The sequence below is a fragment of the Acanthaster planci genome, linkage group LG05, assembly GCF_054643075.1.
Source record: "Acanthaster planci isolate LZ-2023a linkage group LG05, COTS_SCS, whole genome shotgun sequence".
In the NCBI taxonomy this organism is placed as follows: Eukaryota; Metazoa; Echinodermata; class Asteroidea; order Valvatida; family Acanthasteridae; genus Acanthaster; species Acanthaster planci.
This window is the reverse complement of record NC_141781.1, coordinates 6,494,233-6,518,495: the sequence shown is the minus strand read 5'-3', so window position 1 is coordinate 6,518,495 and position 24,263 is coordinate 6,494,233. Positions and strand designations below refer to the sequence as shown.

Genomic DNA, 24,263 nt, shown 5'->3' with positions numbered 1-24,263 from the left:
CAGCATGCGCAAACTTACTAAGCAACATTGACAAAAATATAACATAAATTATAGAGAACTGATATTTTATTTTTGTCTATATTCTGATCACGGTGCTACGCAGCTCTTTCATATTTTACTAAACAACGTACACGGAAATCACTGAATAGACTATTTTTTGTGTATTGTTGCTATGGGTGCAGTCCACCAATTCACGATAGGTGTCCCCACAATATCTTTCAAAAAAGGAGATTGTTGGGTCCACAAAATGGTGAGATTGTGTAAATCGTTGCCAGGATCAACTCCCTGATGGGTGTTTGAACTTTCATATGAGAGCAGAATGGCTAAAAACTACAACTGAAAAATGGTCCTAAGTGCCTGAGAAAGTTGAGCGTTGCCACTTGAAAATGGCTGCAATGAGACTTCGGAAACATCACTTTTCGGGGGTGATTTTGTTTTGTGGGAATAATTAAAAACGTAATTGGTTAACCCACAAAATATTGAAAAGAAATTGAAAGATTGGGGACCAGAAATTAAATTAATTTGTATTTCAGAAATCTCAGTGATGTTGGTATGCATGTTATTGGGCCCCAAACGTTACTCCGTTTACACTGTTTTCAATGGGGCTTGAATTAGTGAACTGTACCCACTGTACCCTTAGTGTGTAAAGCTGCCAGATCGAGGCTGTGCATGCCGACGGCGGCACCGTGCATAGAGCGACTACCACGAGGCCCTAAGGCTGAGTGGAATATGGGTCACCGGCGCACTAAAGTGTTCCATTCGCGCTCGTGCAATAGTTTAAGGGACCGAATTTACATTCGTGGTCTTCAGCTCAGCATATCAAGAAGAGAAACAGCAGATCAAAGGAAATAGGCCATTTACTGTATCCACTGAGTGTTCTAGGTCATGTGGCAACTAAATTGACGTATGGCCAGTCTGAATGTCAACACCAAAGTTCACTTTATACCGAGTTGACGCCGGTAGAAAGCCTCAATGCTTTTTTGAATTGAAATTCCGAATTGTAAACAATCACTTTGGGAGAATGGTTCCCAAAAATAGTTTGACCTACACTGCACACGGTGAACACACAAGGGGCATATTCGCCGTCCAGCGTGGATTCTGGGCCAACTCGCAGTCTACTGCTTCAGCAAGCCGATGTGTAAATGGTCCGTGTTCCAACTAAAGGAATCAGGTACGGTATATTATTATGATGCTCTGTTTGAGCTTTCGGTTTGAAATGTTTTTCATGGGAGGGATAGAATTGCCAAAGAAGTGCGTTTGACTAGCTTCCACGGTGAGACCTTGACCCGATGGCTGTGTCTGCCGTATGCAAAGCACACGAAACTGTCGTGAATACTTCAGCCGCAAAGACTTGACTAGACGTAGTTGGAGCTATTCGAATGCACCTATGGCCCGGTTGTGTGATAGACGTTGCATTCAAGGCTCAAGGCCCACTGTATCCCTATTTACATAATTTGTTATAACAGCCTATTCCCGCATGATGACCTCTATTAAAAAAGGTGTGAACCTGTGAACTCTACTATGCTTGAGCGCATGGGAAGAAATGTGCTCGGGCACGTAGCTTTGAAGTCCAAAACGAAACTTGTTATAACTGAGCCGTGGTGTCACGACCCACAACAGCGAAGGGCTGGATTTTCCCATGTCTGATTTATTTGCTGCGCTGTTCATGGCAAAAATACTCATGCACGACAACTGGGCCCGTTATTTCATCTCGCATGGACGACTTCTCTTGTAAAAGTGGCGTCCGGTCGCATGAGCTTTCAGTTGGCCTGTTTTTGTTAAAGGGTCAGAGGCTTTTACACAATAAATGCTGTGCTTTTCCCCTAACAATGGGTCACATTTTGCAGGTGTTCGTCTTTCAGGTCAGTTAGTTCATAAGTTTTATTCCTCCATGATTAGTTCCATACAATACAAGATATGGGGCGGAGAGAACCCCCCCCCCCGCCTTCGTGTTGGTCATTGTTTGATCGGAATCTCAGGAATTCTTTACAGACTTCTAGGGGGGATGTGTAAGGTAACAATAGTCTAGAGTGTGTATAGGGATTGGATATGTGGGGGGTACCCATCGGCCCCATATCGTGCACGGTATCGTTAGTTGTGCCAGTAATATGGGCGTGAACGCGAAAGCAAGTTTGCCACGTCAGCCCTCCGAGTCATCATATTCGCAAAAGTTAAACACATTTCAACGCAGGCAATTCTCTCTGCGAATGCTTCGTGACAACAGAGTCGCTTCGCTAAGGGATATGAACATCCTAAACAGACATCGACACCCAAGATAATAACAGCCATGTTGAAGAAGCTCCAATTGTCTTCTCCACTGGAGAAAGACGTAAAGAAGAAAGACGTAAATTGTTTACTTTACTTCTTTTGTGTAAGATCCTACATCAGATTGTTGCTTTCAACCCTGACCCCTATCTGACTCGGTTCCTTCACTCACAAGATCATAATTATCATCAAACAATATACCAACAGGTACCAGCCCGAATCCAGCCCTATAGTTATTCTTTCTTCCCTGTCACCTGGTGGAATGTCCTCGCAAGGAGCACCTATCATCACCCATCGAATGAGGTGTTTTACCCCCCCCTCCCCTCCCGGCGGGGGCCACTGCATAATTGCGGTCATTGTCGACCAGTGATGGCCACTCCACCTCTACAATCCTCCCGTCGCTCTCTTCACCCCTGTTCCCAGTTTCCAACAAGGTCCCAGAAACGTTTCCAGCTACGATGTCAGTGGAGTGCATGTTTCACATTCAAAAGCTCACAGATCATTATGTTGCTGTCTCTTGGGTTTTTGTCTTTTCAGCAATCAGTTAGCAAGTGTCAGCTTTTCAGAAAACTCCTGTGGTTTGAAATCGCAGGTGACAATCAATCATTAGAGACCGTCGAAGGTATTTCAAGCACCATGACCATAACTTCAGTGATAGTCGGGACAGTCGTCACCCAAGTCGTTGGGGCGTTCTGGTACAATGTATTCGCCGAGCCGTGGATGAGAGGTCTCGGAAAGAAAAGGGAGGACTTCAAGAACACGGACAGTTCTCCGTTCCTTCTGGCGTTCCTGGCCATGTTCGCTCTGTCAGCTTTCATGTCTGCAACGCTCAGGTATGACGTTACAGTTTACCACGGCTGATTCTTCTCTTAAACCGGTGCTGTGGTTTAGATCCTTAAAGACCATCACAAGACAGCACAAGACCTCCAGTCTCAATTTAAGTCACGAGCTATTCAAATGAACTGCAGCAAAATATTCTTGTGTTCTTGTTTACCTTGTTATTACTCGGGACTGTCTAATGAAACTTCGAGTTCTGATCTCAACCACAGCACTATTTTAAATATATTGGCAAGCAAGACTCCATCTACTGATCCTATTTTCAGACTTTATTTTTTCTCCTTTCTCCTCGGCTAGGCCTTTCTTTGGAGTGGTGACTGTGGAGGAGGCCATCCACTTTGCTCTGCGCGTGTCGGTAGCGGGAGCCCTGCTGCAGATTCCTCACAGGAGCTTCCAGGGCACAGGCTGGTCTACCTATTTCGTGAATGTCGGTTATGACGCCGTCTGCTTGCTCATTATCTGTGTCATAACTACAATGCTGTAGGTAGACTAGACTTCTTACAGCGTTCATTTAGGCCTACTGTTTTTATGTTTAGAGGGTGAATACATGATGGCCAGTAACAGACCATAATGACACGAAGTCAATTTCAACCAAGCGAGTGGGCCGATATACAACGAGCAAGCAATTTTAAACTTGGCTGAGAAAGAAACAAAGATAGACCTACAAAGGTTAGCCGTACCAAAAACCAAAGGATATGGAAGCTTTTGATAGGCAGACGGCCAGACTAGCAGATAAGACACAACAGAAGCGAATTCACAGGGAGAAAGGGGTTGGGGTATAGACTAATCCGATTAGACGCCATAACTGCGGTGGCACCGCACTCACACGCACATTCTTCAGCTTGACGCGCGCGTGCATATGGCAAATCACGACACCCTGTTGGTCGAAAAGACGTGTAACGCGCGCGTTTCATCTGTCCACGAGTGTTGTGCCACCGCAGAAATGATTTCTAATTCTGGTCGTCGAATTACACTAAAAACCCCTGCTCTGACACGCACACAAAAGAGAATAAACAAATCTAAAACAATGATAGTATTACTGAAAAAAGATAATATCTTCTAAAGGGTTATTTTTCCTACATGCGTTACCTACGTGCCCGTCTGTCCGCAACAATTGGACTATAGGAAAAAATCTAAGGGACCCTCCCCTCCCCTCAAAAAATCGGATCCACCCCTGGCAAATACACAAATAAATAAATAAATGATGTAATTGAAAATTTCCTTTCCAAGATTTAATGTAGGAATACATCTTAGCTGTAGGATATTTAGATACAGTTCATGTCGTGCAAGAATGGAATTACTCATCAAATGCTAACATAATCTGTTCTCGTTAAATGACTTAAGGTTTGTTTGGTATTTGTATACGTTTTGAAAATTTGTTCGGTGGATACGTTATCGGTTCAGCTGTTTAAAAGTGTAGCTTTATAATTGTTACTCGCATATTCGTACATTTTGAAGACCGCTCGAGGAGATCATGCAAGCCGTTGTCGCTCAGTGAATGTCAGTTAAGTTTGAGTGTAGGGTAGGCTAACAAAATAATCAAATAGTCACACCAGCGAACGCTTTTGAAGGTCTTGCTGAACCGGGCCAAAAATGTCCAAATGTAGACTATGAAAATGATTAAGAAATGCATAAAGATTTGCATCCAGTTGTGAATTTTGAACGATGGCAGAAAGAAATGGCGCCAATGCAGAGAGGAACAGGCCGTGTTTCCACCGGCGTCGCCGTTCTTATCCTCCGGCTAGCCTTACAGAGCGACAAGCTGCAGAGGTTTCGAATGGCAATATCAACTTCCATATAACAATACTCTCGCCTTATTGTAAATCCGACAAATTTGAAGGTGCACGCAGAACAAAATGCGTCTGGGATACAAAGCCTGGAGGAAAGCATTTGCCAATGAAATCAACAGACTTTCTTATCAAAACCAAGTTTCTGGTTGTCAAAGCGCTGCTGTATCCCACAAAACAGCCAAACTATGATCATGGAATGACAACGTGAATTCTGATCGTCTTGAAATAGCCTATAATAATCGGGTTGAGCGATGGTCTTGAAGCTGTAAGATCAAGAAGTGCGACCCTGCAGCAAAATGGCATTTGAAGAGAAAAGTACATTATCTCCACTGCCATGTATCATCCAGGGCAGGGTTATCCCCGCACATTAAAGGGTTCAGTCATGTGCTTCCGAATGGCACACGGTTCCTTTCTTCACACACTTTCATTTCTATTGAACCCATGGAGGAAAAGTGAGCCTGTAAGGTTTAAATACAATAATGTGAATCATGTACTATGATGTAGATTCGATCTTCAGACCGTGAGATTTTCCTCGAATAACGCTCGCTCAACAAGATTCCATCTATTTCCTCGGGCAAGTGAATTAAGCCTTTATTAATGTTTGGGCGATACTGTCTGTTACTACAAGTCTATTTTGGTTGTTAGATTTTGCTCTCCACAAAGAAATGAATGCACTACTTGGTTCGGTATCGTGTGATTATTGCAGTCAACTCCTGAAGTAAGACCAGAAGCCGAAGTGGAGTTCGGAGAATGCAAACAGGATGGAAAATTTAGGGGCAAATTTGAGGCGCCGATAGAAACAAAATCGAAACGTTGAAAATGGAAGTAACAATATCAGTGACTGCGGTATAAAAATATTTCCCCACCGTCTATCATCTTCCTCTCGTCTTCGAAGCTTAGTTCTGTAATTTAACCTAAACACACACAAGAATCTACTTTGCAATGGCAAAACAACAAAGAGGCAATGCGCCTGGATGACATTTCAAAGGCCTCGTTGTTGTCAATGCTAACATTTTTAAAAAGCCTGGCCTCTCAGTGTCTGCTAGTCTGAATTCCTATCGATTCTTGTTTGAATTGAATGCCTCTCTCCTGTATTGCGACACGATTCCAGACAAGTTGACCTGCAAAACGATTATTGCACATGGGCTTCATTCAGCCAAGAGTACAATTCCGCTTCAAAGCATCACTCGGGAACAATCAGGGATGGAGAACTGGGGAGTGTATAGGGCTACATGTACACATCACAACTAAACCAGTAGTGTTGTTTACCCGGGTTCTACCAAAGAGCCATTCTTTTTAGATCTTTTTAAGACATGTATGAGGGTTTGCTTGATTCCTGTTTTCTCGTGAAAGTCAAACTAGGTTTAGAGCATGATTGTATTTTCAAGAAAACGGGAAGCAATGCACTGAAATGAAAACAATGTCAAATCACTCAAATGTCTCCGGTGTGCACGTTAAATGCACTCCATGTATGGACTTTTTTGCGGTAGACGATGCACGGGGCATAAGGTGGAATTCAGCATTCAGGTTTCCATGCGCGACCTTTCGGTATGTCGTCTGGGGAGCTTTGTGCATCTGGAAGGTTTTCAAAGTTAGCAAAGAAGGAAACCGTTCTTTCGGACAGTGGGCAAGTGCTTAAAATAGGTCTGTGGGCAAGGCATCTCCTGAATCTTTTGTAAGGCGGGCAATACCTGTGGGTAGTCTTGAGTGTGTTCTGTTCGTTTCCCCGTGACTCCAAAGCAATACTATCTGCGGGAGTGCCTATTATTGTGTAGCCCACAGGGTGCTTGAAGAAAGACTGAAAATTCTGGATATGAGGTAAACTGAGAGAAAGGTTAGGCCCTATCGGTCAGTGACAGAGTCAAACAACTGTACAGGTGCGATTTTCTGTAGAGGGGCTGCATGGAGCGCCCTCACTAGAGGACAGGTCTCTGTTCCTTTGTGATATGCTTGAGTAGACCCTTCAGTACTTCATTGTCATTAAATCTAAATAACAAAACCTGATTTTTGTCCCCTGTGAGGGCGCTGCATGGTGAGGGCGCTCCATGCAGTCCCTCTATTAGATATGGTTGGAAAGATATTCAACCCCCCCCCCACACAATCTCGAATTCATGTTTAACTCTGACAAGAAGATTAAGAACACAAAGTACCCTGTATACCCAATTGGTTGACTCCAGACCCCCCCCCAAGAAAAAACAAAAAAGCAGCATCCCCGATATACTTTTGCCTTATAACTGATAGCACCAGTTGGAATTAAGCAGCTGCTGATGAGAAACAATGTCCTGAACAAACTGGCCCTGTCCTTTGCAAAACAAACGCCATTTTATCTTCACTCTGACTGATTAGGCACTGTGTACTTTGTCGCAATAAATCGGGGCCTTGTGGGCAATGTTGGCAAGTGGACACTCAGTCATTTCCCACCTAGGCTTATTGCAGAAAAGAATCAATTGTCGCGGCAAATTTGAATAGGAACTGTATATGCTTCAGCTGAACTCCTCTTGCCACCTTCCACCATGAAGTATTACTTCGGTATGACGAGGGACACTACAGGGTGTCCCAGAAAAAACAAACCATGAGGAAAGGGGTTAATGTGCCCAAACCATGAGATATGATTATAATGTATAAGGATCTCCGAAAAGTAGAAGCGGTATTCTTTCTAATGATACCTTGATGGTATCCCTCCTGTCATGAATGACTGAACACCGTTGTCTTGAATATGGGGCATCCGAACTCAGTTGTAACACTTAAGATAAACCAGTGAATGAGGTTGTCCTCTGTCACTGTTTTTTTTTCTGGGACACCCTGTATTAGTCCAAACCTTGCTAGTGGTTGGCTTCATACGTATGATTGCATATATATCTCTAAATTTGCGTCAAGGTGTTAAGGCCTAAGCGTTGTTGGACGCCGAGGTCTTGGAAGCAGAAAGTGACAACTGAACGCGAGCAGTTCGCCCTGTCCGTGCGAGCAGGCTACATTGCCTGTGTTGGCCTTGTTGTCTGCCTTCGTTTCTTTGGTGCTCATGTAAATATGGGTTTGTATCTCTATGATATAAACAACTACTATCTTTCGATTTGTTACACTATTCCTGTTCCAATAGCAACTCCTCGTTCAGCGCTAATGCGCTAACACAGGTGCGAAAGCATCACTGATTTCAGTATTTTCCGTGCGCATGCCCCGTACACCATGGGGGGCGTTTCACGTCTTCCAAGCCTTCACCCTTTCCAGCGTTTAATTGGGATTGACTCCTAGGCTGTCTCCTTTTTTTTTTTAAAGAAGGGTTGGAATTTTCAAGCTTAGTTATATTTTTGGCCAAGGCTTTCTTTGTAGTACTGACGGCAGCCCACTTCGGTAGTGGATTCCCTGCTACAGATTCCCCACGACTCTCTAGTCTATTTAGTTTACCTGCCACATAAACGGTTTGAGGAAAAGCTTCTTCAGAGTCCTTTAAGTCAGTTGTAAATTTCAAAATTGAATTGTATTTCTGATATCATACACGCTGCACAATATATACAAAAGGGCAATACTGAATAATATTACATACCTTAGAGCTCTTTCAACAAACAGAACTAAAAGTATGAAATATCAACACCGTATTCCATTGTAAAAACGTCCAAGCGACCACAGCTAATGTTAATCATGGTCCATGCCCTTCCCCAAAAGTAACAGCCCTGTCGGGATGAAACTGCTTCAACCGATGTTATCTATTTCAAATATAAGTTGCAGATCTAAAAAGGGGGGGGGGGAAGACATCCAGCACATGTTGGGCACACTCCTCCCCCTTTTGTAAATGCTGGATGCACCATAGAATGTTGCAGCTACATAGCACAAGATTAGGCAAACAAGCAACACACTTTTTTTTTAGCAAAAATATCCCAAGTTGCAATCTGAACCACTTGCTGGTGATAATATTTTGGCCGATAACTTTGACTTTCCAAGAAGACAAGACAGGCCTATGAAGATGTTTTTCATGCGACGTAACATGACGGGCAAAGGCATTTCAGGAAGCACACCATATCCGTGGAGGTGCATGCATTTTCGAGTCCAGGTATTTAAGTCGGCAATTTCACGTACGTCAGAAAGATGAGAGACTTTAAAGGCGCATGTTTTTGCACCCATAATGCACCCGTCTGAGTAAACTGAATGCTGACCGTCAAAAGTCACGTGACTGAAAATCCTGTATAGTGTCCAACTTTTGATATACTGCCTAAAGCCACAAAAACTTATTTACAAGAATTATTTGAACAGTACATGTGTTTGTATAGGTCCTCCTGCAATCTGCAAAAACTTAAAGCCATGTTCAAGTTCATTGCATGGTCCACCTCGACAGACTTCTCAGAGTGTACCAACTTTACACACCTACTGTGGACCCATGAACAAAAGAGGTCCACATAATGTGGGTTGTACGAACCTTGTGTGGACTAAGGCAGGTCCACACAAGGTTCTGGCAAAACAGGTTTAAAGGTGTTTTAAGGTTGGGATTATCTGTGGCATAAGAAAGAGGAACAGTCAAGGAAAGCATAAAAGCTCTAGCTCAGCATATTGTTCCGAGCTTGAGAAAAATGAGTATTTTAACCATTTAACTACTTGTCCACAATTATAAAAGGTTCGTGACTTCATCATACAAGTAAATGTGCCAAGATTTGCAGCTCCCATTGGACGATCGCTGAAGTTGTGCATTAACTTCCGGTTCCATGGTTCCATGTACATGGCGATCAATGCACGTAATTCTTCATACAGTGCATGTGCAGTGATGTCACACGAACCAGATACCGATGGGCAGATAGTTTTACATGACCTCTGGTGGGAAGTAACTACACTGGAAAGAACTTTGTTAAATATGAAACACACGACTGTTTCTGGTAGTACAAGTGTAGGGCGAAGAGCACCATGACAAAGGCCAGCCAGAAGTTGGCCGTCGGTTGCAGGGCCAAGACCACCATCGAGAGGACAGCGTTGGCAATCATGGCGCAGGAGATAACAAACAGCCGTAGGATATTACTGCCGTGTTTCATGACCACCGACATGATCAGTCCGATCACCGCCTGCAAAGGGCCCAAGGGAGGGGGAAGAGGGGAGGGAAGATGTGACAGACAAGACTTGACAAGGTTTCAATCAGGTATGGTTGAAAGATTCCACATTTTCTGACCTGCTCAGTCACCCAAGCCACTTTGAGTTTGAGTTTGTATTGGGGAGAGTAAACCGAGTGCTTTGTTTTGATGTATCGTTCAGTGTGGCATCCTGACAAAAATGGATACTAGGGGGGTGAAAAATGTTGAGGATTCCTTCTGATTTTACATTTCGTAAGATTCTCTCGGGGCCATTAACCCCACAGTGGCCTTACTTCTGTCTCGTCATCACAGAGTTGGTCACATTTATGGGGGGCCGGGGGGAGCTGATAATGGTTTGAGAGGTGCAGATACACAGCATGGTTTAATATGTGCTGTGAAAAAAACACGAGACAATTTTTATGGAGCTGTCGAGTTCACCAAGTCATATGCCAAGCAAGAGTCATAAAAGTACTAGTTTGTTAGAATAAATTATATGGAGTTTTTGGGCTAGCAAAGCAGTTTCATAATTGGCTTCCAAGTTGAGGATAATGGCAAAACTCAGGCTCCATTTAGGAGAGTCTGATTCCCCTGACGTAACAATTTATTGGTCTTGTAACCACAACTGCTTAAAGTAGAACATGGCGCAATGCAAGAGGTATGATGTAATGCCTGGCTGCAGGCATTGGTCAAGCATGCCCAGTTCAGTTTTGCATGTGGAATGGCAGAAATGTGTGACTCATTAGCCTACAACATTGAATACATCATCCGACAGCTGGTTCCCTGACTCTAGCATCCAAGCTGGTGAGGGCTCTCTTGCTACCAAAGGGTTTTGCTGTACGGTATGACAAAGGCAGGGGGCTATGCTTCAGAAGCATGCTAGGAGACAGAAGTTATTTTTACTGTATCAAAATCTGGAAATGTTGACCTACAAAATTGAATGTACTGTCTCTAAAGTATGTAGAGGGATTCACACGGTATTTTAATATCCCCTACTATAAACACAAAGGAAATTAATTACCTGAGAGATAATTATGATGACTGTCCATAGTGAATACCCATCAAAGAATTTCTTGGCTGCATGATCCGAATTCCAGGTTGAGGAATAAAATGCCAGCATGTTCAGGGAAACACCGTATAAATACAGCTGGATATTCTGTAAATGTAAAGGCGTCTGAAAAAAACCCAAAAATGACCCAAGACTTGGTGAGAGAGAAAACAGCTAACTTGGATGTTGCCTGTGACTGAATATATAAAGATCTTGGCTAAACTTGGAGAGCAATCTAAAAGAAATCACACACACTAACACTATAATTCTTATTACCCGAGTGTCCTGTTTCACATGAACAGATAAAGGGTAAAACCTATTTAAGTCATTTGGGGGTCAGTCTTTTCTGCCAATTTTCAATTTGTTTTGCCACCCAGAAACTTCTGTTCTAGATCCATCAAAACTTTTATACCCAGCAGTGTGTTGCATTTAATCAAAAGCCTCACTATGGCTCATGCATTTCCTCTGGGTTGCTATGGTGCAGCTACGCATTACGTGTGGCTTCATAACGCACGCGAGTTCTGACTGACCTGAGATTGCCTTTTGAGTATGTACTCGGTGTACACGCCTGCTGCGCCTGATATGGTACAGTACACCAGCATCAGCAGGATACCAGTCACTGTCAAGTAAGGTTTGTGGATGTCATGTTCAATCAACTCAGACTGTCTCACTTGAGCGCCACCATAACTAAAAAAAAAAAATTCAAAATTACAAAAACGAAAATAAAAAAAAAATCATGATGTTCAAAGATAAGTTTTGTCAGACTGAAATGTAACTGCAGAAAGAAAAAGGTAATCAGAATTGCAAAATGCTTCCAAATAAAATTGGCAGTCTTTTTGAGAAAACTTGTCACTTTTCTACAGTAAACTTTTCCAAGTTTTCCCAATTTCTCCAAGTAACGATTAAGTTACTGACTTATTAACTGCACCCGCAGGTTTTCCTTCCACCCTGCCTTCTAATTTTTTGGTCCAGTCTGCCCCTCACACCTACCACAACCCTCACCTGGACATGCATCAATCTAACTTGGTAACTTCATTCATTGGTTCAGTTTCCTTTATGTGTAGCTCTGTGTGACCCATGTGCAAGGAATTTTTAAAAAGCCAAGCATGCATGCATGCAATTAGTTTGAAGGGTGTGGTCTTTGAGGAGGCTTTGCCCAGCTGAGTTGGTGGTACAGGATGTGGGCAGTTATCGGCATTGCATGAGAAATGCTTAAAGCCTCACGTGAGCATCTGCGGCCAAGTACATGTAAGTGAACAAGTTTTTATAGTACAATTGAAAGAACTCTGTGCATGTTCTTGGCACACCAAGACTTAGAAAGACCATTAGCAGATGGTGTCCTGTTGCTTGGCTTGTCCGGAAACATGAGAACCCAGAAATGTGAATGTTTCATACATCTGAAGTGAAAATATGCAACACAAGACATTGGCCTTTCAGTTTAAACGACCCACTCAGGAATTTCAAACTGTTTAACATATTAAATAGAAATAAATGTTCTGTCTATCCATGCCTTTCACAATGTTTCATTGTGCAGAAATGTGTGCTACTCCAAGTTTACGCTACAAATTTGAATCACTTCGGAAAGAGCTCCATATGGGTAATTCCAGAAATTTGGGGTCCATTTTTTAGCGTCCCTGTCACATCTGACGTATGACTTTGTAAGTTCAGAATACATTTTCTAATTTCCAAGAGTGATGAATTAATGCAAATTACCTGCCAAACAAATAGTAATAGTTTGAAATCAATTCCGGTGATATTTCCATGTCAAAAAACAAAGGTCACATGCAACAGGGACACAAAAATGTGCCACTTTTGGATCCCTAATTTCTGGAATTACCCATATATGGACAATACGTGATGCCCCTGTGCCCAAAGCTATGGTAGTTGCCTGATATTCTAAGTACATGCTTCAGAGTTTTTCTTACCCAAATTTCACTTTTTAGGACATGTTACCACTTTCTGACAACTGTTATTACATTCTAAGGAAAATTGGTGTTGTCCGTATCTGGGACCCTTTCCATCACTTGGTTTCCCATCTTGGTGCAGAAGATTTTGAATGTGAAATTCACGCAGATGCCAAAATTTCACTGAAAAAATCCTCAGGACCTCATCTCCGCCTCTGCAAGATTGTGAAAAGGTTGTGGCAAAAAGGCAAGAAGAGATGCCCTTGTTATTAATTCTTCTGTGGACAGTTTTTTCTGTCCAACATAGTCTCAACCTAGTATGCAGTAAAGAAGGGTTTGAGTCTGACATCCAATAGACCGATTGCGCCCACTAAGTCACATGACCTATAGTGGGTATCAAACATCAACAGAGACAACGTCCTCCCATAGGAAAGTGTCATAACTGTCATTTACTAAAAAGTAAAACAAACGGCCAGTACAGTACTCACACTACCGAAATGCCAAGTACTATATCGAAAATCGCCTTCATTTTTGGTAAACAACACTTTGCTATGGGAGTGATACCCACTCTGGGTCACGTGACCTACATATGGCTGGCACAATCGTTCTGTTTCCCATAATGTCTTACCACATGCCAGCCATTCCTAACAGACCAACAGCAAGCCACTGTTGCCATGTTAGCCTCTTACGGATCACCAGTCGATACCAAACTGCAGTCGTGACAATCTTCAAGTTACCGAGAACCTGTGGATAAAGACAGTTCACGTAAAATGTGACCAACATCACTGCTCTGTATGGAAGCATTTCCACTTTCAGAAGTTGTAATGTTGGAACGAGACTCAAAGTATAGCTTGACAAGCAATTATTGTCGGGGTGATGGCATTTTGAAGATAATCATACGATGATGCAACGTCAAGGTCTTCTTTTTTTTTTTACCAACCTGACTGCTTGCAGGGTCCATGTGTTCCTGAGCATACACAATGATGTTGTTGTTAACTCCATAGAGTAAGGCTGGAACAGCATACGACAGACTCTTGATGAATGTACAGTGGGAGAACTGACTGCTAGATTGTGCACCGCTAGCCAAGTACATGACCAAGGAAAGGACTAACTTTTGGAAAGGAAATACAAATTCAAATGGAATACATTGTTTTAGCTGGCATTTGTCAAAATGAAAGAACATGATGAACTTGCTGTAATTTTAAACAAAAAGACGTAACACTTAAACATGTAAAAGAAAGCATTGTATTCTCTTGAGGGAAAGTTGGAGGGAAAGTAGAATGTTCCGATTACCTGGGGAATCTTTCTCTACATGTAAATTTGGATCGCAAATCCAATCCTGAATTCATGGATCATTCTGGTTTGAATCTTAACCTTTCCAAAGTTCCAATAATACTGGAACTTAGAACCTCTATCACTGCACAGGTGGCATGCAGTGGCGTCAAGTGCAGGAACTGACCTTGGCAGCTTCAATCAACACCACGACCGATGTAGAATGGAACGGTATCTGGCCGTCCACCTTACAAAGACTTAATAACACGGAGTGGGATCCATAAATCAAAACCCTGCAACGATAGAAGACACCACAAGCTACGACAAAATCTTTCAATTCTGGGTCATGATTTCTCTTCAGCTTCTCAAGTTAAATTCGAGATAAGTGTCATGTCACCAATTACTTAAAATTCAATCAATCAAAACTAGTAGCCATCATTAAAAATCCATACCAGTAAAATATCAATAGCTACAGTTCCATGTATACACCTGTTATTGAATGGTCTAATTTTGTAACCCCCTTTTCTCAGGGGGAAGGGGTAGCAGAGAAGTGCTGACTGTGATTGCTTGATGTGAAGCTGTCTTTCCTCCACAATTAAACATTACTACTTTTATCATTTTAAGAGGCTTAATTCACTATTAAATGCAAAAATCTGATGGATGTTTTAGGAGGAATGGGTGTGGATCGAGAAGTTTAGAGGAAACAAATATTCCATTATTGTTGGGTGAAAGTGAATTTTGCTTTGCACTGTTCGTATTAAACTAGAGCCCCACTGCAAACGTCAATGGGTCGTATGAATAAAAACTAACAAATTCTATGAAGTTCAAGCAAACAGCAAAAGCATTAACTGAGAAGTAAAAGCATTAAGAATAAACAGTTGCTTGAATTTGTATGCATAAAATGTTTCTTTTACTGTGCAGCATGTGCTTGTACAAATAGTAGCAAATGCTTTATGCTTGTGGCTGACTTCAGTCAAATGGTTTTGCACAATAGGGCTTCCATTGTCTGCACGTACAGACACACACAGTGCAGCACGGTGCTGTATCTTGAGACCTCAGCATGGCAGATAAGTAGGATGGCAATAATTATTTTCAAGATGTATTTTTTTTTTTGCAAAAAGCTTATTGTCAAGCGCAAGCTTAAAGAGCAAAAGGTAAATACTTTTTAGCAATTGCACTAAAGTAAAAGCATTTGCTTTGTTGTTATTCACAAGATAATGCTTCAATAATGGTAGTAAAACTAAAAGCAAATTTATGCTACTTTTTATTCATACGACCCAATGTCCCAGTCACTTGGCTATGGCTGAGAAATGACATGTGACCGTATGGAAAGCACTGCTAGTGCTACCGGCTAGCTGCAGCTTCTTCTCATGATAATTGTCTGTCACTGCTTGCCATGCATAGCCAAACAATTAGCTGGGACACTAACATTGTTATACCAGTGATGAGGTGAAAAAGTGGTCAAACTCACCCCGTGATAAGTAGACCAGCCCAGGCGATTTGCTCTCGTGTTGCCATTCTACAACTTGCTAGAGTTTAAGGCTTGGCCATACATGTTGGCTCTGGGCACTTGGCAGGTACTGTCAATAAAATAAATCATTAGCAGACGACACAAGCGCATTTTTCATGCATCTACTTGATAGCAATGTCCAACACTCTATGCTACGAACATCAGCTACGTTCAGAGACGTACATGTGTATCCAGCGCACGTCAGCGGCTGAGCAGCATAAGCGGGGAGGCGGGCAATTTCAATTGTGGAAATTGGAAAATACTAGACCAGTCGCTTCTAGAAAAAAAAACCCACCCCCGTCTTAGCTCTACTAAGTAAGTGGAGCGTAGTATTCCTCTTTATACGACGATCCCGTTCAAAATCGCAAAAGAGGAATTTACTATTATTACTAACGCTCCACTCAGTAGAGGACGTACCCCCGTCCAAAGATCTGGATATAACTTATAAGACTGAAACCAACCTCACCATGCTCAAGTTCGATCAACCCAAAAGATGTAAAACATCAATTTCAATAAAGTAACTAATTGATTGATGCAACTCCTTCAAGTTCAAGCAGATCTGTTTTCCTTCCTCCATGAGCAGACGCACCATGAGCCGACTGTGAATTGAGCAGATGGGACTAACTGCAAGCAACTTCCAGGAGCTGTATGCTGTCAGTCGGGGTACGACCTCGACGAACTGCTATGCTATAGTAGCGCACTGAATGCGTGGAGCCCGACTAATTCCGGCAGCAGGAGGAATGTTAACCACGGTGACCTATTGAGCGAACACCAACTTCGTGTGATTGGTGTGGTGAATGTCTTTTTGAAAACCCAGCTTTATTATTTGAGTTCTGACAACTTACCAAACCGATAAATGAGTAATGAAATAGTTACCACTTATTCAATTTAGCTACAGGTTGTAGGTACCTATTGCTTTTTTGTTGACATGGATGTAAATTATTGTCATGGTAAATTGTACTTTTACGTGTGGTGGGGCACACCGACTTCGTACACGTAGATTTTCATACAGTGTAAGGCTAGGATGTGTGATCTTGCTTTGTGTAAATGCAGTTAAATATTGCTGGTGCTGTCAGGTTGCTTGTAAAGTCCAAAGTTTTATTAGACTGCAGACCTACTGGAAAAGAAATCTCAGCTGGAAAAGAAGTCAGGCCTAGGCCTACACGTACTTCAAGTTAACATGCTTTTTCTGCACTACCAAGTTCTCTATGAAGTATGAAATGTCATGTCTTGCATGGATAAACGGGAGCAGAGTTGTACAAGAAATTTGCCATTTTATAGGCCTGCTAGTAGTAATTGGTATTAACCTGCAGTCCTTGTGCTGTCACTTTGTTAGAGCCTGGTCAGAACAATCCAAAAAATATGACTTATGAAGTAACATGCCGAATGTCAAGAGCCTTGTTATTGTACGTGTGTGGATTCACAAAGTTTCAAGTCAACATTTTTGTGTTTCATCCATTTTCCGCTAACTTTCGTCCGGCCTCTAGTCACGGATACGTCATCACCAACATGCAGAGGTCTGAAATCCAGGCTCCCCAGTGGCTGGAAAGTGCTGTAACTGTGGTTGGAGTGCTAACCATCATCAGTTCTGATGTGCAGCCAGCTAACACAGTGTGGTTGACAGCAGGTTAGGAGGAAAAATGGTTGGCGTACTGTTTAAGTGTTCAAGTTCACAGATCTGTTTCCCGAGCATGTTTTCCTGAGGAACCTTGACAAGAGACAAATCTGTTCGTTCATAATGCTCACTGCAAGAGGTTGCTGACCTTCAAAAATAAAAAAATCAAACTTTCGGCAAAATTTGTTCAGAAAATTAAAGCTTGGGGATGTTAAAAATAAACCATCCAGAGTGTTTCCGAGTGTTTTCAGTGACTGAGACACAGATGCCCAGACTTGTTCATATACACCATATGTTGTTTATTTTTTCTCCAACAGTTCTTGTTTTGGGATTAATTGCCCAAGAGATGGAAAGTGCAAGCAGAGGTCACCTTAAGGCAGAAGTACATTTCAGGTGATTAACATTCACAGTTTACAGCACTAAAATATTCTTGACCAGATACTTGAAAGTGGGAAGTTAAAGCACATTCAGCTTGAAAAAAGGTTCTTGTTTGGCTTTTGTTAGAAAGAATTTCAACTTTATCTCCATTGGTTTATTAACTTATAACTGACAATAACATTTTTTACATGGCTTAAAACTATATTTCATTTTCTGTTCTCTTGACAGACCACACACAAATTCTGGCCTGTTGCTAGGCAACCTTCTCATCCCCTTGGCAACCGCATCCACACTCCAAGCTAACCCGAGCAGTTCCAAAGTGGACAGTTACTACCTTATCGCAGTGGTTCTCCTGTGCACACTGACTCCAGTGGCCATACTTCTGTGCGCCATGACAAAGATCAGATTTCTCATTTCCTATGAGCAGCGTTTTGTGCATCAACTTTTGATTATTCCCGTCTTCGGACTCCTTGTGTGGTCTTCGTGGTTGAGACACCGACTAGTCACCCTGGTTGTTTTGGCAGTGGCCATACCACTCACAGGTTTGTCTTCTATTACCCAATTCTGTTGCACCTGTGGTGGGGGGTGTGCATTGGGCCCCCTCTATTTCTACCCGGGGGGGGGGAGGCTAATGACTCTCACTTTTGGCAGGTCCTTTAATAGAACACAGTGGGGCGGGGCTTAACCCTAACCCTCCTCAATCCTTCACCTGTTGGAGGATTGAGGAGGGTTAGGGTTAATGAATCAGTCTTCTAATGCCTGATAGTCTCGCAACTCACTCCCCACCTTGAAATCATTCTGTCACCATTGGTCTATGTACCAATCAGTCATATTAATCAGAAAACTCTGTTGTTTTATTTCATTTGTATTCAGCGTCCTAGTTCTTGTTTTAGATTTTGTCATTGATCTTTGGCCTGTACTGAAGAAATGCATTTTGTACAAAAAAAATTGTGCTTATACTAGGGGCAGGTATTTGTAGACTTGCTCATGACAATTACACTGGTCAGTAATTGCGTTTGCAAGAAAAATATGAGAAATTATGTCAATTATTTCTCTTGTTATTGGCATGCATGGAGTACTCCTGGGAATGTACTAAACTGCAACACTGTTTACATTGTTTATCTGTCAATGAATCCAGTGACCGTGGCAACACTGTCTCTAGTCTTATGTGGTGGCCCCCACCAATGGCCCTGAATGTCGTGATAACTTCATGTATGGTATGTTCTATGAAAGTCACTTGGTACTAAATTCTGTGCTGTGTGCCATTGAAGGGGGCTGTTGGAGATGTGCAGTGAAATATAGTCCAAAATTCATCCACAGAAGAAAGATTGTGTTTTCTTTTCGTTTCTTGTAATGCGGCCTCCACTTGGGCTGTCATTCACAGCCTATTTCTTCCTAACCAGGTTACTCTATTTCCTGCCAAGGAGTTTCACGTTGGGCGAGGCCGTTTTCATTTCCGAGTCACTGACGCTGCTCATGCTGCAAGCAGCCTGCTCACTGACAGAAGGGACAGGGAATCTACTGGCATGCTTACAGGTGTGAAAGGTTACCTTCCCAGTTTCAGTTCTGTTATAAATTTTTTTTTTTTAATTTCATCAATTTTCGCTTTCCTTAAGTTGTCTTTCAAATTTTTGGTTGGGAGATACAGCGGAGTATGCTGGCAGGGTATTGATACGGACACGTCAAATTGGGTGGTTGGGGTTGTTGGGCGGAAGGAGGGTTGTACTTAATAGTAGTGGGACCTTTCTACCTTGCAATTCCTGCACCGTCACACGAGTCAACTCATGGGACTGTAGGGGCTCAAACTTGGGCTTAACCTCAGGGGAGGCCTTTTTCCGTTCGCCCCCCCCCCCACAGTGGCTTATGCTTAGAGTCTACCCAAGTATGTTATCTGTAAAAAAAGGCCGAAGGCACGAAAACTAGTTGAAAAAGTATTGAAGTGAATTCGTAGGGAGATTTTATAACCCTGTCTCGCTTTGAGACTTCCATTGACATAGTGAAAAATGGGCAGAAGTGGCTGGTGCGGTTTAGCCACTTTCTCCTACTGACTTCGAGCCCTGGAGCAATCATTCTTGAGAGCGTGCCTTGGCAGCCACTATTTATAATTGCGTGCAATTTCCACAAAGTTTGCATCTGAGATTGAGGTTTCTCATTGGCACTGTCTCGTGTGTATTTAGGATTCCTGTCTGTATAAATCACAAATTGGGTCTCTTGAAATGCTGCCAATTGTTCTAAACACTCAGGGAGGCAAATGGTGGGAGTAGCTTCTTTTCTTTTTGTTGGTCTGCTTGTAGATGTTGAGTGGTTCAACCATGCTCATTTAAAACTTATAACACACTCTTCGGAGAGGAATTATTTCCTGTGCTTTATGTTCTGCAGGTTTTAGTTCTAGGATGTGTGGTGCTTGGTGTGGCAATTTATCCAGTAGCCAAAAGGTTACGAATGTTGTCTTGTGGTCAGCGTCCATTCAAGTGAGTGAACAGTAAAGGCACTAACTGCATTAACTGATCACCAATTCCCTAAGTCTCTAAAAACCTAACTGTGATTGCTTGGCGGATAGAAAGAAGTCCCGGTTTTGTAACACTGCAAAGCACGTGTTATTTGGAAAATTTAATTTAACAGCCCCAAGTGAAACTAAACACATTTTGTAATTCATTACATTTTTGTTCAGTGCTCAATGCAACATTCTCCTTGCCTGCCATTCAGGATTTAGCCACAGTTCGCAATAGACAATAGTAACTAACAGCTGGGGGCACTTGACCTGATGTTTTACACTGCAAGAAAGCTGTCGGGCCTATGGCAAATGGGAGTTGTGTCACCGTAATTATTCTCTGTGCCAAACCAATTTTCTTGCTTTAATTTTTTTTGGCCACAGAGAGGTTGACGTAGCCTTTAAGAAGTTGTCTGCTTATTTCTACCTGTGCCTTACAGCAGCCATCGTTCTCATACTTCTACCCTGGTTGGGATTCTTGCTTCGACAAGAACCACTCCGCTGGGGCGTGTTCTTTGTGACTGCAACAAGAACAAGAGTAAGAACCCTATCATAAAAAATTACTCGAACATGAAGCTTCCAGTTGTGGAATTGAAAAGTAGAGTTCCAAGCTGTATCCCTCTTGAGCAGAAGCACCCCCTCGTCGGTTGAAAAGAGCCACGGTGGTGGGGAATGTTCATTTTGTTGGTAGTGACGCGACCATGTGCATGGCAGTCATTTGTGAACCTGCAAAGGAGCCTCCGTTGCTTGGAAAAGTATGCCCTCTGTTGGTCCCCCTCAGGGGGGATTAGAACTGAAAGGACAGCGTTATAGAAATTACTACCAACTTTCTTGGCGTTGGGGGGATTCTTTTTCAGATGAACAAATTAAGACAACTGCTTTTCAAACAAAGTTCCATTTTAGCCCCTGGACTGTAGATCTTGTTTCCCCATTGCCGATAGGCTCTGCAAAATTAAACTTCTTAATGTGCTTTTTGGCTTCAGGATGCTAAGTGTACATGGTGTATTAAGCTAGCTTCAAACTACCTCTTCACAAAATGCCAAAATTGCACCTCATTTAATGTGCCAAAGGGTACTTAAATGGCACTGGACTGGCACCTGAACTTACTATTCAACTTTCTAACTCTTGCCCGTAGAGTGTCCTTATACCAGAGGCCATATTGTCAACATCCAAACTTGTCAAATCTTGATTTTTATTAGGTTAGCTGTGTGGGTATCTACCCCTTTGATTACATGTTGAATATCGGCTCATCAGAATTTCTCTCCTTTGTTCCAGATGCTGCTGTTCTGCCTGTGGCTGCTTTTAGTTATTGGAGCAGTGGGCGTGGTCACACTTTGGGGGTCCTCCTCCACGATTGTCAGGAAGTACTTCCACCTCGTGGCCATCTGTATCTACGTCCCTGGTATCCTGTCTGATGTTCCCCTACTTCACCTAGCATCAGCGGGAACCCTCTTTATCTTTGTGATATTAGAGGTTGGTTCGTCGATCCTTCCTCAATGATTTTTGTATTCAAACTGATGTACACCTGTGTCCAACTTAGCTTATTTACAGCTTCTCTTAATTCTATCTTACTTATTTCCATCCAGTTTCTCAGGATCTTCCGCGTATGGCCCGTCGGTGACATACTGCACAATGCATTCACCATGTTCGTAGATGACCAAGACTGTGGCATTGCCATCCTGACGCACATCTACCTGCTGCTCGGAATGGCCCTACCCGTCTGGCTATACGCAGAGGTCGGAGATCAGAGTCAGACTGGTATGGCATTCATGTTAAAATAGACTTCTATTTATCATGATAATAAATATTTGAATCTTTTTATCTTTTTGCTGAGATTATCTTGGCTATTGACTGCAGTTATTGAAACCTCAGAAGAACCAGAACACCCCATTGCCTTGTCTGAAAATTTTGGACTAAAATACTGTGACGGTCCCAAACTTTCTGGCAGTGGAGACATGCGTTACGACTGACATCCGTCCAACACTCTGTTATCACTGAATTAAAGAACAAGGTTTTAGTTCATTGTGCTCAGTATTGATCTGTGAGGTACATGCAGTCTCTTTTTCTACTTATTCTCTCTTCAGTTATGCCACCAGAACACTGACTGCTCAGACAAGAGTTCCTGTGGAATTTTTCACATATTGCCATTAATGCTCAGAAATGTCCACAGGGTGTAAATCACCTTTGATCTCCCTGCCTCACCGATTCTGAAATTTGTGAACTTGAATGGTAAAATGCAGATATTTCTTAGCGGAATCGAAGAGTACAGGGATTCCATTTCAAACCATCTGGCGTCAATATTGATAAGTTGTCTTTATTAATCATCCATGGTATGCATGCATCAGAGCTTCTGTAACCATGTTCTTTTGCAGGCATTTCACTGGCCATTTACAGTGGTGTCTTATCCCTCGGTGCTGGTGACACGGCAGCGTCTGTTGTAGGCTCCCTCTACGGCAAGACCAAATGGCCAGGTAGCTAAGCATTTCACACAATCTCAAAGACCCCCTTTTCGAAAACAAATTCAAGCTGCACGGATGATAGAGAACTCTAGTTGATTGCTTAATTGTAATTGCAGAACTGGGCAAGTGCGGGTGCTTGCTACACTGCGCTGCGCTACACTACAACAAGCCGTTTGTTTTTTATCAATGGTGCACACACAATACGGTGCCACTCATCCAATGGCCTTACTTCAACCATTCTACAAAATCCTATCGACACCCACTTTTCATTTGTTGGTTTGTATCTCTCACTCCAATTCAGGCCTCTGCCATCTGATGCAATTATTATTTTTATGTCAGTGGTTCCCTTTATACTTAATTATGAAAAAGACTATTGATAACCAGTGCTGCAACCTTGCCTTGGGCATGGTTCCAAAATGGTCGACTAGATAGTCCAGCCATCCACCATTCGTGGGATATTTTCAACTGTACTTGTTGCTGGAACTTGCCTGTTGTTTTCTGAGTATTTGTCACACTTTATGCAAAGTGTGGAGCTTCAGTGCCAGTAGCCTGGAATTTTAAATAAGTTATTCAGGCTAAAGATGTATCGAGTGTGTTTTAATTATGAAAAATATCACTTGAATGACAAGATTCATTTCCACTTTTACCGACAGGCAGTAAAAAGACTCTCGAGGGGACATCTGCCGCCATTTTGTGTCAGCTCCTTGGTTGCTGTATGCTAGTCTACCTGGATCCACGTCTTGCTGCTCTTAACAGATGTCGAGCTGGAATCATATGGGCGGTTACCCTGACCTCTGTCTTAGAAGCTGTCACCACACAGATAGATAACCTGGTCTTGCCTGTGTTTATGTATTCACTGTTGCTCAGCCTGCAGTGACAATTACAAGGGCTAGGAATCATGATTACCAGTCCTCCTCTGGCCAAGGACAACAATAAATATTAATTTCCAATATGCCAAAGAATAGAATTTTGTCTCCCTTGGCGATGAAGTGCTTTGACAATTTTGCAGAGTGGCAATTGTTTAAAAGAAGAGGTGTCTTCAGAAAAGTTTGCGGCCATTTTGATCATAATTTTAATGTTTTCAGTTGGGAAACATGGCCTATTGAAATAAGCGATATTTTAGTCCAAATATTCTTGTGAAGGCAGTGTTGTACAGTTGTTTTAACAGGTAGTGAAGCTTACTTAAAATAGTTGTAAATGCACACGTTTCACAGGTTTTATGAGTTATGAAATTATAAATGCTAATGTAAGATGACCGAGGCACCCATTATCATGGTGTTCTAAATACATTTAATCAGAGAAATTGTGTTTTATTTTTGTACCAGAAAGAGGAAAGATATTGAATAAAATCTTGTATTTGTGAAGAGGATATTATTGTAATCATACAGGAGGGATATTGAAAACGGAATGCAAATGAGTTTGATTTACATGCCGTGTATGTTGTCTATATATATATAGTTTACCATATAGTACATGTTCATTGTTGCATTTAGAAATGAGAGAAAAAAAATTAACCTCAAAACCTCAGTCCAGCCACAAACTGGTTTGGGAACCGCTACGAAACAACCCCAAATAATGCGCTCATACGTGAATGCATCCCTGGCCGTTTTGTCTGTGCGTGCGATCGAGTGCCTTAAGCTTGTATGCAT

The 24,263-nt window shown here is 42.3% G+C and overlaps 3 protein-coding genes across 11 annotated transcripts; 2 read left to right on the top strand and 1 right to left on the bottom strand.

Moving 5' to 3' along the window:
- The first annotated feature begins 545 nt into the window (after positions 1 to 545).
- On the top strand, positions 546 to 5,383 carry LOC110988999 (uncharacterized). Of its 3 annotated transcripts, none has more exons than XM_022253069.2 (3): positions 546 to 1,171; positions 2,858 to 3,098; positions 3,400 to 5,383. In XM_022253069.2, exons 1-3 carry the CDS (start codon positions 1,135 to 1,137, stop codon positions 3,584 to 3,586), a joined length of 465 nt encoding a protein of 154 aa, XP_022108761.1. In that variant the 5' UTR covers positions 546 to 1,134; the 3' UTR covers positions 3,587 to 5,383. The 3 variants fall into 3 exon arrangements, with proteins under 3 accessions (XP_022108761.1, XP_086993412.1, XP_022108752.1); XM_087137286.1 differs by having other exon boundaries at positions 548 to 1,171; positions 2,803 to 3,098; XM_022253060.2 differs by lacking the exon at positions 546 to 1,171 and adding an exon at positions 2,092 to 2,344 and having other exon boundaries at positions 2,803 to 3,098.
- A 2,958-nt stretch (positions 5,384 to 8,341) lies between these two features.
- On the bottom strand, positions 8,342 to 15,740 carry slc35a4 (solute carrier family 35 member A4). 2 transcript variants are annotated; one of them, XM_022251739.2, is made up of 7 exons: positions 15,633 to 15,740; positions 14,349 to 14,454; positions 13,830 to 14,000; positions 13,518 to 13,633; positions 11,516 to 11,672; positions 10,959 to 11,111; positions 8,342 to 9,934 (listed from the first exon to the last, which is right to left on the bottom strand). In XM_022251739.2, the coding sequence occupies exons 1-7, from the start codon at positions 15,677 to 15,679 to the stop codon at positions 9,704 to 9,706; spliced, it is 981 nt and encodes a 326-aa protein (XP_022107431.2). In that variant the 5' UTR covers positions 15,680 to 15,740; the 3' UTR covers positions 8,342 to 9,703. The 2 variants fall into 2 exon arrangements, with proteins under 2 accessions (XP_022107431.2, XP_022107439.2); XM_022251747.2 differs by lacking the exon at positions 15,633 to 15,740 and having other exon boundaries at positions 13,830 to 13,996.
- On the top strand, positions 11,783 to 24,043 carry dolk (dolichol kinase). 6 transcript variants are annotated; one of them, XM_022251678.2, is made up of 12 exons: positions 11,783 to 12,233; positions 16,255 to 16,576; positions 17,159 to 17,298; positions 17,604 to 17,679; positions 17,893 to 18,206; positions 19,049 to 19,200; positions 20,044 to 20,135; positions 20,540 to 20,693; positions 21,431 to 21,628; positions 21,742 to 21,913; positions 22,528 to 22,626; positions 23,268 to 24,043. In XM_022251678.2, exons 3-12 carry the CDS (start codon positions 17,181 to 17,183, stop codon positions 23,489 to 23,491), a joined length of 1,599 nt encoding a protein of 532 aa, XP_022107370.2. In that variant the 5' UTR covers positions 11,783 to 12,233; positions 16,255 to 16,576; positions 17,159 to 17,180; the 3' UTR covers positions 23,492 to 24,043. The 6 variants fall into 6 exon arrangements, with proteins under 6 accessions (XP_022107370.2, XP_022107392.2, XP_022107384.2 ...); XM_022251700.2 differs by lacking the exon at positions 11,783 to 12,233 and having other exon boundaries at positions 16,314 to 16,459; XM_022251692.2 differs by lacking the exon at positions 11,783 to 12,233 and having other exon boundaries at positions 16,314 to 16,464.
- Positions 24,044 to 24,263: the final 220 nt, after the last annotated feature.